The 17,467-nt window shown below is 39.2% G+C and overlaps 1 protein-coding gene across 1 annotated transcript in view; it reads right to left on the minus strand.

Annotated features, from left to right (window-relative positions):
* The window catches only part of slco5a1b (solute carrier organic anion transporter family member 5A1b), a gene marked incomplete in the record, with an annotated part of 195,945 nt that overhangs the window by 11,506 nt on the left and 166,972 nt on the right, over positions 1 to 17,467 (minus strand). The window contains 4 exon segments of the mRNA XM_035671467.1: positions 3,985 to 4,049; positions 8,606 to 8,659; positions 14,948 to 15,114; positions 15,718 to 15,837. Of these exon segments, the coding sequence (XP_035527360.1) occupies positions 3,985 to 4,049; positions 8,606 to 8,659; positions 14,948 to 15,114; positions 15,718 to 15,837 (406 nt within the window).

Consider the following 17,467-nt stretch of genomic DNA (forward strand, 5'->3'; position numbering starts at 1 on the left):
CCCAGTTTGGAGAATCAGACAGGAAACTTTAATTTTGTGTTATTGTTTCCACCGTCTCCTTTCGTCTGATTTGGAGGGGGTATTTGACCCGGTGGCAGGCATTACGGCGTTGAGAATAACTACACACATCATGATTTTGGGTTTGGTTTGCTTGTTTCCTGTTTTATTTTGTAATTCCCTTCTTCTTAAATTCACTTCCTGTCTTTGTCTGTTTTTCCAGTTTTGTTTATCTGCCCCGCCCTGATTATTTTAGCTTTTTCCCTGTTCCCATGTTGGATTTTTGTTGCGTAGGCGTTGGAAAATCAGGATTGGACTCAAATGCAAGACCGTACAGGAAGCAGGATGATTTTGATGATTTAATAAGTCCATAAAAAGGTACAAGAAATGCAAAAGCAATAAATCTAACAAGGGAACACGGGGGGGGGGGGCAACTAAGGCTGAACAACCGGGAAGAAACTGACAAATGAAAGAAGGGAACACAGATTAAATACGCAAGTGAGAGGAAGGACAGAGAGAAGCAGGTGAAAATAATCAGGGCGGGGCAGATAATCAAAACTGGAGGGAAAACAGACAAAGACAGGAAGTGAGTTCAAACAAGACACAAGAGGACAAGAATTACAAAATAAAACAGGAAACAAGCAAATCAAACCCAAAATCATGACAACATAGAAATAGAAATGTATGTAGGTCATATAAAGGAATCAATATTAAACTGAGACTGTTTCATAACTAGTTAAAAAGACCTTGTAGTACATTTAAGTAAAAGTATTAGCTGACTCATCATTTTAAGTACCACTGAGCCTATTAAAGTCCTCTGCGGCTGTGGAGGATCTTTGTATGAGACAATAATCCTGATGAGGTCGTGAGGCTTGTTTCAGTTTGGGTTTGGAGACAACATCTAAGAAAAAACCTGTGTAAAAAAATTGGGGTTGTGTAGTTTGAAAGACGTTTAGGGAGCGTCTAACAAAAGACGCTTTGAGTTGCATTATGAGTGGTGTAGTGTTTATGAGCTTTATCCATATAGAGACTAAAAATTTATATTTTGGCCTCTGCTTCAAGATTTTGACCATTAAAAAAAAATAAATGCTTTTTTGCTTTTTGTCCCAATTTCAAGTATTGTCAGCATAATGTACCTGAGAAGAGAGTATTATAGATGGGCTCTTAGACGCCAACTGATTTTTTCTAATACCAATATTGAAGGTTTGTGAGTTAAAGTAATGCTTGATATTGATTTTGATGACATAAACAACAACTCTCTGATAAAGACTCCTTAAACATGGTTATTATAACCAGATATGTAAGATTTAAGTGGGTCATTTCGAAACATATGATGGCGACACTGTTTCAAATTTGTGAAAGATCTTTGGTTTTTCTGCCTTTATATTGGACTATTATTATTATTATTGATGAAAGCAGCATTTCAGTGGTATGGGGCTATTTTTTACTATGTTACTATTTAATAGATTTGACAAAACATCTTAATATCACAAATGTAATTACTATAAAGTACTTTAACTACAGTTGTCAGATTAGTAAAAAGTACAATATTTACATAACCTGATCTGTACTTTGTACATATTTGAGGTACAAAGTACAGTAGAATGATTACTTTTGTTGTCACCCTCTACAGATCTAAACAATCCAATTCATTGGATTCATTTTTGTAATCGTGGAGGAAACTAGTTTAGAAGATGGAAACATTCAGCGGCTGGAAATATTCACATTAGTTCGTTTTTAATCGTCGTATGTCTCAATTTTGGGTAGAAGGGACACAAGTACCAATTTTGTGTTGAGTAGCAATAAAGTTATATAACTATTAGTTTAACAAATTACTGTTGGCGAAGAGCAATAAGTAATTAATTATATATTGAATTTTTTGAGTAAGTAGCCCAACACTACTGAGATACCAGAGGAATTAAAGAGAAATGCACACTGAAACTCCTAAACACCAGACAAACATTGTGTCATTACTGTCAAGTGAAATTCTCGCAGCTCCACTTTTGGGGATTTTCACGTTTTAACTTGAGGGATTACATGTTCCTGTGCGGGGTTTAGCAGATTCAGGGTTTATGAAACCTCCTTTAAAAGACAGAAGGCTGTAAAAACTCAAAACAAAGCTCTGTTTTCTAACACAGAGATTTCACATTGCATTATAGTTGGTGAAATCCACTTTGATCCTCACAATAAACACCTCACACACATCCTGATCTTGGTCTGATCCCGTCAGGTGTTTTCCTACTCAAACAAATAGCCTGGTCTCATTGACAAAGACCAAGCTCATCAAATATTCTCTTTATGTATCTCAGAGTACACCAAAAAGGGTTTTCTTTTTATCTTATTCTCAAAGTAGTGCTCCTAAACATAAATGAGAAGCAAAAGATAAAACTCTGGTTTTAGCAGCTTGAACTCATCACAAACAGAGAGAAGAAATTAAGTTTTCAAAATAAATCAAAACAGCAGCGAGCGATAATTCGCAGACGACACCCTAATGATACCTAGGAGGTGAAGTTATATCATCCTGCCTTTAGGGGCTGCTAAGTAGTGGAGTTGGCTTGCAATAAAATGAAATTAAAATTAAAATAAACATCATAAAATGTCAATATATGTTTCAGAATAGCAAAAAGAAGTTGTTAGTGAGATATTTTTTATTTCTGTTGTCAGAAAACAACATTTTCTGTTAATAATCTTTTATTTTTTTGCTTCACTGGAAGGAACAATCTATGTTGAGAACTTTTTCTTTCAGAGTAAATTTGGGATACTATACTCCCACCCAGCCCCGCCCTTTCCTCCCTGGACCTTGGGTGCTGAGGAGGGGCGCCGGGGCCCCCCGATCACGGTGTGACAGCCTGGGGAAAGGCCCCTGTTGCCTGACTGAACCTTTGATCTGGAATTAAAGACCCAGGAGCTCGTTCTGCTACAGCAGCAGCACCGCTATGGGACACTTCACACACACACACACACACCTACACACACACCTCACACACACACACACACACACACGTACAATCTGTGTAAACTGCTGTGGCTTCTATCTTCACTTCATATGGATTTAGAATTAACTGGAAAACCAACTAATGGTAAAATCCTTATATAATCTTATTTTACCACCTTAACATTATATGTGATGTTATGAAGCTTGTGGTCCTTTTCAACAGTGTGTTAGAGGAAGTAAGTTCACAACTTGTCCTACATAGTAATTACACTTTATTTATGAGAAGTCGCACATTCTTTCAAACAACTTAAATAAAGTCTTCTACCACACTCTACGCAGGACTTTTAATTTGGAGACCATCAATGGCTAGCTAATATAATAGCTAATATATGTAATATAGCCATAAAGTATAGCGCTATGGGGCGGTTTGTAAGCCCTAAATGAACTTTAGGAACTGACACTTAATTTGACATTATGTCGTGAATTGCCACTGCCCCATGAAATATTCAGTTCCCTACATAATTACTACACTGTGTTTATTATATCATTTTGTAATTATAGTAATTATCATGCACTCACAATGTGCTTACAATGCGAGTCCTGATGACACTTTAGATAAAATGTTCACGGTCAACTGAGTTTGTAGGTTGTTTAAAAGTGGGAACTTACTCCTTAACAAAACTCCTATCCACCAATTATTCCACCTCTTTTCCTTCCTTTAGCTCTCTTTTTCTCATCATACCGTGGAAGTAGCATCTTCTTATAGAGTTTAAATGTATTTTATTGGCATGGCAGTGTGATGCCAAAGCAGCTGAGAAAATTAAACAGTTATTAATTTGCTGTATTAAGCAATAACTACTAAATATGAGTGTTTTCTCTGGCTCAGGGGCAACAGTTAATGGAAAATATTATTATTTTGAACTACTCATCATTGTAATTATCTCATTATTTTTAATGATCATTATGCAATTTTATAAAAATAACTTTGATAAGAGTGATAATATTTTAACAGCAGAGTACAGCAGGGGGGGTGTTGCCATGGTAACACCCACCTTTAGCCATCTTGTTGAGGACCATGTCAACAAGGATGTAGGTCCCACTTCTTCCTGAACCGTCACTGCACAGGTGGGCGAGACCAAGACACAGAATAGGGGTGGGAGGAGAGAGAGAGAGAGAAAGAAAAGTATTAATTATTACAGATTATTACTTTCATCAGTTAATATGTTTCATTATCATTTTACACAACACAGCTTTTCTGAATTGCACATATCTTTCTTTTGTGATAATAAAGAATATTTGTAGCATTGTTATTATAAAAACATGTGTATGTGGCATGAAAACCTCTGCATACACCACACACTCTGTGTACACTTATCAAGTTTTTATTGCATACAATTTTTACTTGCTAATTGCCAACACATTCTCAGCCCCTGTCGTCAAATACTGACACCGTTTTATCACGCCCCTCAGTGTCTCATACAAAAGCACCAGGTACTCTTTAGCGCCTGTATGAGACGTCTTTGTAATATGTGCTTAAGGTTGTGAAACACAGTTTTGGTTCAGCAACAAACATGAACCCCGGTCTCCTGGGTCAAAGTTTCTCAAAGAGAAACATCTCATTCCAAGGCAACAAAAACAATAAATCTTATTTTCAGGTGATTATACACTAATAAAACATAATACCTATGAATATTATGTTCCATATCTGCCATGAGATCATCCTCAAAGTTACACACTGGACCTTTAATGCCTTTGGAGTTATTTGACAGCCCACTCCATCTCAACCTGAGGCTAAAGGCTACTTTGTGCACCTGTATAGAGACTTGTGACAAAACGACGGTATTTGACGGCCTGGGATACATATACTATACATTTGCAGAGGGTGCCTCTCTGCAGTTTTCTATTATGTAAAATATTACTTTTGAAGTTAATTTTCAAGGTGAGGGGGTCAAGATAAAACAAAAAAAAATGTTTTATTTTATTGGTGCAACTAATGAACCAGCTGTTGTTTTCATCATTTCTATAACACCTGTATTAGCTCCATTATGCATTAAATTAGGTAAAAATGTGACCTATTAAGTTTTATTGTCATAAAACTGCACGATCCTCAAAGTTTTTCTTTCCAGCTTCACATGGAAAGACTCTTTGATGCCTGAGAGCTTCACATGCTGCTTCAGTTTGATGCGTCCGAGTAAAGACAGTGAACCTGCTCAGCCGCTGTTGTTGTGCATATTCTGACAGCGTCAGCAAGCCAAACCTACAGTTACAGTCTTTGTTTTCTTGCCATGATCTTCCATCATATTGACTTTTACAAGTTTAGTCTGACAGCACTGTATTTTTATCCAGACAAGGACGAATAAACGTTCTCTCTGTGCCTGCTGATGCAAATTCAAATCAGACTGTGAACAAGTGAAAATGATTGAATTTGAAATGTTAACAGGCATTTAGAGGAACTTGGCAGCATTGCTGGCAAGTCAGCAATCCCACCGCTGCTGCGAGATTGCACAGTAAAGTTATATAATCTGAATAACGCACATCCACCGATTTACTGTAACAATACAGCTTATTTTGTGTCCACCATATTCACGTTATTGTTGTTGTTTTTTTCACAGATGTAACCTGACTCTAGTTAACCAGGTGAGCAGCAGTCAAAGAGATTTAATATGTCAGGGTTTATGAGTCCTTTAATGCTATTTCAAGGGGATAAACAACTTCAAAGGCGTATAATTATGGAACAGAAAGGCTGAAGCAGGTTTTATTTTGGTCAGGAATAAATAAAAGCATCAGTGTTTGTTTGACAGAGACGTAAATGCATGTTCTCCTATTCTAAAAGAACATATATATATCAAAAAGCGACAACACAAAGTGAACACGGTGCACACAAAAAGAATCAGACTCTGTAATGTATGTGGAGGGAATATTTTGTATCCTAGATTTATTTCAAGTGTTGAAAATTGATGTCTGCACCCCTACCAGTCTATTTCATGGGCTGGTGTGTAATCCAGCAAACTCAAGTGTGTGTGTGTGTGTGTGTGGTGTGTGTGTGTTTGTGTATGTGTGTGCGCGTGCTGGCAATGCGTCCATATACTTTCTGAATATTTCATTTTCACTAGGGCCTTGGTTATTCCCCCCCAACAAACACACACACAGCTGTATATTCCAAACACACCCAGTGCAATAATTGAGCAGTACCAACCGCAGTGATCAGTGTGTGTGTGTGTGTGTTGTGTGTGTGTGTGTGTGCCTTCTACACAGATACTACTATCACTCTGATCTTAGAAGCAGTTTGGTGTATGTCCGTGTGTGTGTGTGTGTGTGTGTGTGTGCATCTCGTACAGGTTATTACGGCGAGATTAGATCTGTCGTATCGCTGCACCTTGCCAGGATCATTACAAGGCGATCAAAGATATGTGATATGTGATGTGTGTGTGTGTGTGTGTCAGCAGAAGCCTGAGGGCTGTGAGTAAACACGTCAAGATGTCTGCTGCCTTCTCTCACTCTATTTAAAATGAGAGACAGCGATAGAGCGGGAATGGAGAGAGAGAGAGAGTGAGGGGAAGGAAAAGATGACGAGATAGAAAGAGATATGGAAGATAGAAAATGGTAAAGAGAGGCAGAAAGCCATAGAGAAAAAAATGAGAAGAGACAGAGAAGTTCTCTGAATGCTGTGTGATTATTGAATTTCTGCATCTGCACTCTTCTGTTCGCTCACTTCTCATCCTGATTGCTTCACTCTGCTCTCTGTATACATTAGGGTGATGAATGGCTGTGCACAGTCGGGTTTGACACACTCATTTGAAAGCTCTAAGTAAAAGTCTGCAGGATGAGTTTCTCAATCCTTTCATTCCTCCATCCTCAGACGTGATTGGCCGGTTGGGTTTGGTCCCAATCTGAGGAATACGAGTGAGAATATCGTTCTGGTGACAGACATTAACGCCTGCGGTACGAAAAGCCGCAAGGCCTGACGACAAACAGCTGTAAAGATCTTATTAAGCAGCTGAACACAACAGGAACTTGGACTCCTCATTAAACAAAATAGTACAGCACATTTTAGGGCATTATATTGGCCAAAATAATTTATATTATTATCAAAAATCATTAAAATATACTTCTTTTAAAATGGCATTAAAATCACTTTACCTTACATTTTGTTAAGAAACATATATTTATAGCATCACTGATAGGCACCTCATCTCCCTGTTCTTTATTTTGGAATCAAAACTATTTCCACACATCCAGCTGTACACCGGGCACGCCGAGCCTCCAGCCATAGTGACAGGCTGAGGATGACTGGAAAGATGCAGGCTCAACCATGTCCCCTTGTGCAAAATGAATTAGGAAATCAATATAGGACTGTATGCTGTAAAGCTGGACAGCTTTTTCAAGTCAAACCATTTGTGGATATTCACGTTTTCCATGATATTGGAAATTATAGTGTTTTTTTTATTGCTATACACGACAATATCGTATATCCCATCCCTAGTGAAGAATTCCTGCTACTCCTGAAGCCGTATGACTCAATTTGATGATAGGTGACAAGAGAAAAATGAGAGGTTCTGGTGGAAAAGTGGGAAGTTTCTGGTGAGTTCTTATATCTCCGCTGTTGGTGTGTACATTAGCTGGCTGTTTGTAGTGAATAAATACAGACTGCATTAAAGCGTTTGCCTCATGAGAAACTGAATACATCACAACAATAAGAGCTGTTTGACACAGATTCTGTCCTAGAAGTTATGACTGATCACACTTAATTCAACACCTTTACATACATTAGGTGTATGTGTGATGGTCCTATTAAATTCAAATTCTAAACCAGGTAACAAACCATCAACTGGAGCTTTTACTCTGTTTCGAAGCATTTTCATTTACTTATAAAGTCGTAAAGGTAACTGAGGAACTTCAGGATGATCCAGCTGTGGCTCCATAAAATCAGGTTTCATACTCTGGTGCAGTCTGGCAATTTAGCCGAGAAATGTACAGTTTCATCATCCTGGAAGCGCCATTACACCATATTAAATAATAGATCACTTACTGGAGCAGCGAGCAGACAGATATAATGGCTATCTGTTATGGAAGTTTTTTTTTCCTCTAATCCAATTGGGCTGTTTTCATAGAAAAAAAAAACTGTGGCAGATTTTTCTGTTAAATACAGATTTAATTATGTCTCACTGGTCTGAGTTATTTCCTCAAGTGGTGGGGGTATGCAGATGTGATATCACACACAAACACAACAGCTGCAACCCTGCCCACTTCTATTCACCCCTCTCTCCCTCTCACCCACTGGCTCCGACCGACACACTGCAAACTTTGAAGCGCCTCCAATTAAAAGTTACCCTCCTCCGTGGACAGTTTGTCAAATTAAATCATAAACTTTTTGGCTAATTTCTCATTTTGAATGTTTGTCGCCCTCCACCATGCCGGCTCAAGTGCCACAAGAGTATTGTTAGACATGCAATGGTAGCATGGACTGGATAACAGAAACCACAAAGGATCTGGCCAAGCTCAGCTCCAAATCATCTGAGCCAGCAATTCATCAGTAAAAGTCTGTTTGTCTGCTTATTAGGAACGTTAAAAATAAAGGCTCAGTCAGAACAAACCACATTTTATAACCCTTAATGTAAGCGAGAACCCTTTAAATAAATGAAAAAGAAAAGGCTTAAGGTATATAATACTTGCCTGCAGTGAACTATGATAGGACACGAGCGTCCCCGGTAGCACTTGTTAACTTTCCTGTAAAAAACAGAACAGAAAAACAAGCTCAGTGTTAACATCACAGGTACAGCAACAGACACAGTCAGTACATCATGTATCTCAGATCTCAAAAATAATAACCACGAAGAACAGCATGAACGGCACTATTAATGCTAATGTCTAATAGGAATAAATAGACAGAAATGTTCCATAGCACTGCCTGAATTCTCATTAAGTTGGTTACTGTTGCACAGCTTTGAGAACATCACAAAAATATCTTCTAAGCTTTTGATCTTTACGAGTTTTTGTGGTAACATATGATACTGAACATGAGTATCAAGGAGAGTTCACAGTTTGGTCCATAGCACTTACCAGACATATATCATTTTAATAAAAAGTTAAAGCTGTTTTTAAGTACAACAATTAATCATTTCTGACACGATGTGTTTGGAATTAAAGACAATGAACCATAGACCATGAATCATGATTAGGACCATACATTGCTCTGTAAAACTACTCTTGACTGTTTTAGGTTTAGCATTGTTCAATGCCCACCAGAACATTTGATCAATTGATCAATAATTCAAAGATTCAGAGTCTGAGACCACAAAATCACAGCTGCAGCTCCAATCAGGGACCAGGTCATCAAAACATGTAAAAATAAAAGTATAGAAGAATACATTTAATATGATTTCTTGTAACTTACAACCTAACTTGAAACTATGTAAAGTATCTAGGAGTGGCGGACCCCATTATTTGGCATTTTGGGAAGAGTAAAACAACCCGTGGAGCTACAAATGTTTTTTTAAGTAGACTCAACGAGATGATGGGTATCCTGGGAAATTTTTAAAAGTTATTTACAGCAATGTCTAGATTTGAACAACAAACACATTAAACACAGCAGACAATGAGCCTGTTTACACCTGGTATTAACATCGGATCACAATGGACGACTCTAAATACAAGTGTAAACCACCACCAAGACGTAATCTGATCAGATCACTCAAACCACCTGCCGAGGTGGTCTGGGAAGTATTTGACTACATATCTTTTGAAGAGTAAACGATAATTCGTGTTGGGCCACAGTGAAGGAGCGCATACTCAACTTATGTCCCGTAAGTACACAGAAACAGGCTGTTTGGGTCATATTTGGACTCTCTTACCTGCCAAGATAAGCAGCAGATCTTTTTGAACACACTGTTTAATCTGATGAACTAGAAACTGCAACATCCCCAGACTCCATTAATAAAATCACACAATTTTGAGAGTCGTTGAGTGATGAGAAACTTTATAAACAATGCTCCCAACAACAAATTCTTTATTATTTGGACCTCCTTATAAATTCGGCGAACATTATACAATAAGGTCTTTCTCCCTTTGTGTGAAAACCATTGTGTCTGTTTGTCCCAGTGTGTCCGTTTTTGCAAATTAAAATGTATTATATGCATTAGAATACAATATAATAGATGGGATTAACAAACATTTCAGACAACCATACCAGTGATATTGTTAGTGCCGATGCTTAAACCCTGCTCATGTTGGCTTTTTGGTCAAATGTTGGTCAAGTTAAATGATTGAAACGCCTACAGGCGCCTGAAACTCTGAAAGATTTAGCTTCATTTTCTGTAGAAGATGAACCCATCCATCCTGTTTTGAGCTGTAAAGCAGCAGCCCACAACTGTTAAATAATAACTAAATTGCCACAACTGCAATCTTTAAGAACTCTACTTTTACTGCTTTGATGGGAACAATTTGTTTCCAAAGAGTATCATGAAATGAAGAAAAAAAAAGGTTTTCTTACTAGTGCTCATGGATTTTAAAAAATCTTATTTTGACAGATCTTAAAGTTGCCCAGCTGAAACAACACAAGAAGGAAAACCATCTCTCTGCTGTATCCTAATATTCCACAACAGATGAGATATATTCAGTCTTGTTGCTGCTTTCATACAAGCTTAAGAATATTGCGAACTGCAAAGTAGGCTATTGATGAAGACGGCAGATGTTTTTTTAAAAACAGTAGTGAGAATTCTTGTTCATCAAAATGCACAGCAACCAGTGAATCACAAACATCCAGCTTCAATCTGAGCAAGAAGCAGACAGCCATGAGTTTGATCCCAGCTGGAGATCATCTCGGATTCTATTTCATGGTGATAACTCTAAATAACAATATTCAGCAGGAACATGTTATGTAAAGGCACAGCGTGTGTGCCGCTGTGGTGTGTGTAATCCATAATGCATCACTCCTCAGACCTGCCGTGTTGATGCTTTACATTTTCTTTCCTTGAACTGGAAGTTTCCATGGTCATTTATGTTTAGAGTAAATTTCATGACCTACGGGTGCTTGAAACCTCCTAAAGTCCTCATTGTAACCGGCACATTTTCCCTCTTAAATGTTTTGATACTTTTCCAAACCAAGACATTATTTTATTGAAACTCCAACTAATTTTTTTTTATCCCTGCTGAGGTGGTTTTCAACCTATCTGTTTCTGCATAATATCTCAAAAACCTACTAGATTCTAGTGAGATTTGGTGGAAAGTTAGACTTAGCACCATGAAAAAATTAGGTAATCTTAGGTCACGTAATGACAACCACTGAAGAAGACCATGACATGTGGTTGAACGGTTGCTTATAGTGTTTCCATGATGTTTTCATGGATTTATTAACAATGAGAGACACTTTTTTTACTCTTTTCTAATGACCTATTGCCTACTTGAAGTATAAAATCCAATATGAAGATGACAAAAAAATGTAAAACCTTTTATATCATTTCAGTATCATGAAGCTGTGGCAGTTTCGCACTAAATGATAATGATAATCCACATGTATTCAATAAATCACAGTATATTCTTTTCATCCTACTGATATGTAGACTGCACAAACATAACTGTCAGGGGCCCTAACACAGGACAAAACTGCTATTCAAATAGAATCTTGTGTTTTCAGGGAAATGCATTTTTGGCCGTGGGTTGTTTTTTAGTTTCCTCAGGCCAAGAGATGAACAGACAAGCAGGAACATCACAAAAACTGAAGAAGGGAAGTCATTCTATCTAAAAAAATAAAAAAAAACACTCATTTTCATCCTCCACCCCACCAAAATTGAAAAGTCAGAGCTCACTGCAGACAATTAAAAGTGATGTTACCATGGAAACAGCCGGCAGAGAATCACCAACAGGCGGGGGTTGGGGGGTTGGGGCGGGTGTATAGAGGGGTGTGGGATTCAAAGGGAACGCCCCGTAAGAGAGATTCAAGCTTGACGGAGAGAGCGAGAGCGCACGTGCGCGAGAGAGAGAGACAGATCAAGAGTCAGACAGGGAGAGACAAAGTGAGAGGCGAGAGACTATATCCACACTAAGCCAGCTCATATTGAAAAGGCTGTTTACTGCTGAGAACAACGTAGCTTCAAACTAACATTGTCATAGTTGTCATAGTTCTCTCGTATAAAGATCTCAATCCAGACTGAAAAGCAAAAACCTTTCGCTGAATTTGCTGCACGCAAACTGAAATCTGCAACATGAGATCAATTTCTCTGTGTGTCACCAGTCAAAATGTAATTGCGGACCATTCATTAACAGGTGAGCAGCCTTTAGGACTGGAAAATGTATCTGCAATGTGCTGAGTGACAGTCATTTATGACACACGCCAATGCCACTATTTACGATCTGGCTTTGTGAAACGGGGACCTGATCTCAATTATACACCTGTATATTAAGTTCTGATCTGTTTAACTTACCAACAGTTAAGTGGCTATAACATCTGTATCATATGATCGGCTATACTGACATTTAAAATGAGAAGGTTAGAGGTGACAGACAGCTGCTTTCTTAACCTTACTGACGCAATACCTCCAGCCGTGGAAACCATTTTCTAATAATTTTTTCATGTGACAAAAATACCGGTTTAGTGTGGACAGAAGGTCAAAACAGAGGTTTTCTTAGTGTGGATGTAGTCTCAGAGCAGAAGTCAGACATCATCAAGAGAGACAGATAGAAGGACGTAACAGAGACGCAGAGACAGATAGAGGGTGGGAGAGAGAAAGACAAAAGCGACGAGAGAGGAAGGGAGGCGTGGCGAGGTGGGTGGAGATCGGAGGCAGTCAAGCAAACCATGAGCAAGCAAAAAGGCGAGAGATCATCTCAGGTCACCGGGCACAGCGAGGAGAGAGAAAGAGGTGAGAGAAGAAGGAGGGGGGGAAAGAAGGGGAGGACAAAAGGGGGTATAAGAGTAGGGAGGGAGGGGGGGTCCATGAGGCCCCTTGGTTGCAGAGTCACAGTCTCCAATGATCACTTTTGTGACTATGCAACTGGGCTTATATTACTAGCTGCAACATCACAAAAATGACACTGGCAACCGCTAGTTAGCTGGTAAAACAGGGGGAAAAGGGCAGAGAGGATTTGTAAGCAATGCTTCGGCTCAGTCAGTCAGTTGTGAGTAAGGTTAAAAAAAACACCAAAAAAACATGCCGGCACGAGCATAAAAGAAGGAGAGGTCAGCCGACATCATCAAACCATCGAGGTGTAAAAAAAATGGAAACACCAAAAAAAAAAGGGCAGGTTGTTATTGTGAAAGTACCATATCCCCCGCAATAAAAGTGAAAAATATCTCCCTCTGCGCTTTCTTCATTGTGTTCTGACCCCGCCACCCTGTGAGTAAAGGCAATATTTCCTAACTGATGGTGGGTGGTGACGCCCACCAGACCTTTTTATAATAGCTGCGACCACAAACCCTCACTCTTGATATCTCACCTAATTGATGTGCGCCAGCAGCACGGCGACACAGGGCCTATATATAAAAACCAAGTTGGGGTCTATCGCTCGAGAAAATCCACAGTGAATCAGAGAAAAGGGACCGGGGCGGCTCCCACCTAATAGGCAATACAGTATATCAGTTTAAAAGAGGTCAAAGGAGGGGAAGGAGGGGAGCGGCTATAAAGGCGCCGGAGATAAAGGATCACTCCGGCAGAGTTCACTCAATGCATCCTGAATTACACTGTTATCGACTAGAAAATGCCCAGGATGTTTGAGGATATATAGATATTTCTCTGCCCGCATCTCAGGGTCACGAGTCTAAACTCCTGGAGAAGTGAGAGGTTTGAAGTTATTACACTGTGAGGCACAAAAGCCATTCAAAGCTTCTGTTTTTTAGAGGATTGGGCGGGGTGGGGACAAACAACTCCAGGAGCTTCACTTTCTTTTGAGCAAACAACAAAAATGTCCAAAAGAAACCATCCCTCGTAGAAAATTCCACCCTTATTTAGATGACTGTGGTGCATTTCTGCTTCTGTTTTTTAGGGTTGGAATTTACACTTCTGGTGCCCACTTTCCTGCCTTTTGTTCCTCGATTTCAATTTGTGATTTCCTACTTTTTCCAGAACAACCTTCAGAGAACTTGTATGACTTCTTGCTAGATGAGGAGTGAAAATACAGAAGAAACTCAAGGAACCACAGGACAAGTGCGAAGGCTGCAAAAACCCACAAGAATAGCTGTTGGGTTCTTCAAGAAGAAGGAAAAGAAGACGAATTCTAGTTTGTGTAAGGTAGTGAAGGTTGCTTGTAGGATATAAAAAACGTACGTGCAAAACATTTTTTTGCATAGGAAAGTATACTTTCAACTACTATCACACAGTTCTAGGGTCTTTCTTCTGTCTATCTACATGTCTTAAATAAAGGCTGTTTTTGTTCAACCTAAGCAAAGACAATGTGTGGTAACCAGCTCTTTGGAGAAACAGTGCGGTGACTATTGTTTTGGAAATCATCATACAAAGTGCTCTTCTTAAGTTTCTCTTTGGAAATGAATCCTGTTATCAAAGTGTATTTTTTTCTCCAAAGGCCTCTTTCAAAAAGACTTTCAAAAGTTCCTTTAAGGCCTTCTAAAACCCCAGTGCTTTCACTATCAACATTAGAAGCAGGCTTTATGTACTTTATGTACTTCAAATAAAAAGGAGTTCCAAAAAGCTCTTGAAGTAAGTTGCTAAGAAGTCTTTATTACCTGGCTGGTACAGAAAAATACGTTATGTGGGTGAATGAGTATCTACCCTGTCAGTTAATCAGCTGGTGGCAGTACCACTTCTCTGTTTGTGCATTGGTAATATGTGAAGTGGGAAGCTGGTGAGGGATCACAGTTTTATTGTCGCACTAGTAATTCCTAAAGGTCGATTTCTTGGTGTAGCTTTACCAACAGCAGAGTTAGCAGTGTCAAGGAAAACAGCACTCGTTGGACAAAAAAAGGGTAAAAAACTCCCCTCTTAAACAGCTTTTACTGCGTGAAAAACAAGAAATCTTAGTTTAGATTAAAAATGTTTTACAGGTCTTTTCAAAGTAGTTCCCTACCTGCGGAAGTCGAGGAGCGTCCGGCTGGTCTCTGGGACGTTCTGGTTGAGCCAAGTCAAGAAGTGGAACTGAGTGACCGTTCGTGTCTCGTTGGTCTGCATGTTCTTCAGGTAGAAGCTACGAACCAGGAAATCGTCGCACCAGATGTGTTCGGACACCAGGTTCACCTGTGTCGCAAGTGTAACAATAAAAAACAGATTTTTAGACACACAACATTGCTAGATGCTTCATTAAGCGATGATAATCTTTTGGTGAAACTTTATTTGGATAATCCACCTACAGTTTATAGAGTCTGTAAATGTTTACCAGATTATCTATAGAGTATATGTAACAATTCATGGACATACTCGAACCAAGATGTTTTTTGTGTCTTAATCTAACCAAACCTTTATTTACAAACCAGTTGAAATGTTGAATCTCAACTAATAAGCTGCTGAAATGTTACATAAACTATCTGTATACAGACTATTCAAATAAAGTGGAACTGGAAATAATCTTATATTTTTGGACTTTGGTCTTTAGAAACTTACTGGATCGTAGTGATAATAATATAATTATAAAATGATAGATGATAAAATGTTACTAGGATTGACCAATCATATATGCAATATGGGGCATCAGATTAATCCAACTATTGCAAGCCAATCAGATCCCCTGAAATGCCAAATGTTTTTATCTTAAAAACGTTTTTCATAAAGTCAAAGGCCAATGACATAAAGTTGCAGCTGAACCCCCAAACAGTCAGTTCTGCTCACGCTGAGTCATTTTACCTCGTAGATGTGATACAGGTTGGATCCCTCATCGGGCCAGTAGTGGTAGCACTGCTTCACCCCGCTCTCGACAAGAGGTGTCAGCATAACAATAACCACGCAGCCATTCTCCCATACCATCTGAAAAGAAAATACACACTCAGTTAGACTCACTGAAGTGACAGGTAAATGCCTTGTACCGCCTTCTTTGAAGGCCTCTTCCTTTTGAAACCTAGTGACTTCTATCTATGACGGAGTAACTTATACTCTATATATTTTCAAAAGACTCTGAGATATGCAGTTTCTCAACAGATGATCTATTTTTTAACCAGGGACTTAATGTTCTTTTAAAAGTTTGTTTAAATGTCAAGCGCTTTTCCATTTCCTAAGAGTAGGAGTCACGTTCTTGAAGTTGTGAGAGCTCGATTTGGAACAAGATCTCATATGAAGCTGTCAACACTTCAGAAAATCTGCTAACAGCAACACTGACATGTGTCCTCACTCACCCACTCGCTTGGGTATTGGTCCATAATCAGTTGAAATTCTGTGCTATCTATCATTTTTGGAAGGGTAAATGTGTCTGTTTTGGGGGTGGGGTGAAAATGAAATCTTAGTTTGAAACCAAACACTTCACGACATGTTTACTGTGTTTCAAACTTTGGTAAGAAACTACAAGGAAGTCAAGCGTTGTGGCATGAAAAATAATTGCTGTTGAGGCGGTTCCCTCCCCCAACTGGGTCATTCCACTCTGAGACCCGGCACGCGGTCGTATTTTTCCTGCTGGCAGTCATATTCTCACAGCCGGAGGGTGGGCTGGCTCTGGAGATCCATTCGACTCTGATCAGCGGTAACAGTCAGCCGTTAATGGAAGCCATAAAACAATACCGCTCCCACATCATCCTGTTAGATAATCAAGATTGCTGTACCTGCCGTTCAGTTAGGAGCGCTGCCACACCTTGCCGGAGATTTAACCAACCTTAATTGCGGTGGGTTTTGAATTACTGCACCTCTACACACCCTCCTCTCTGCCCCCATTGCTTTCCTGATTGGTCTCACGGATCTCAGATGTGACGGTGCACTTTTTTGAGAAATGGTGTTAATTTGCTTTAGCTGACAGGGTGAGAACTCTGCTGGTGCTGGGAGGACAAGTTCCGTCTTTTAAAGCCTGTTTGGTTTGTTAAAATGCAAATTTAATTTAAACTCTTATTTATGCTGGAAAAAGTTAACTGCACACCGTGCTCTTTTCTAGAACTGCAACATCATACAGGTCCATGTATTAACTTGTGTAAGCTGGATGTTGAGGAGTTTGTGCTCTCAGTTCTTTGCTCAAAGGCAGCTCAACAGACTCAGCAGTGATATATGTGGTGTAATAACCTCGGCAGCTCCTGATTAAGGAGTCTGATAAGACACAGTGCTGCTGGTTGGGTTGACTGGGCAACAACACAGACCTGTATACAGATACTGACTTTTTGAACATTTATAGCATCGTCTCTAGATTACACATAAGTAGACCATTATTCATTTGAATTTGAATATCAGGTGAATTTGAATAGCAAAACGTATACACTGTATATGTGTACATGAGGTAAGCTGTATCTGTAACAGTTATTTCAGCCCAGTCTCAAGCCAAAGCGTTCAATAGACATGCCGATCCATGAGAGCAGAGGTCAGCAACTTTACTATCAGAAGAGCCATATTTTTTGGGGGCTTTTAGTGCCTTTATTATAGTGACAGCTGAAGATAGACAGGAAAGGGGGGCAGAAAGAGGGGA

The sequence above is a fragment of the Morone saxatilis genome, unplaced genomic scaffold, assembly GCF_004916995.1.
Source record: "Morone saxatilis isolate NCDOM2014 unplaced genomic scaffold, NCSU_SB_2.0 Contig23, whole genome shotgun sequence".
NCBI classification, from domain to species: domain Eukaryota; kingdom Metazoa; phylum Chordata; class Actinopteri; family Moronidae; genus Morone; species Morone saxatilis.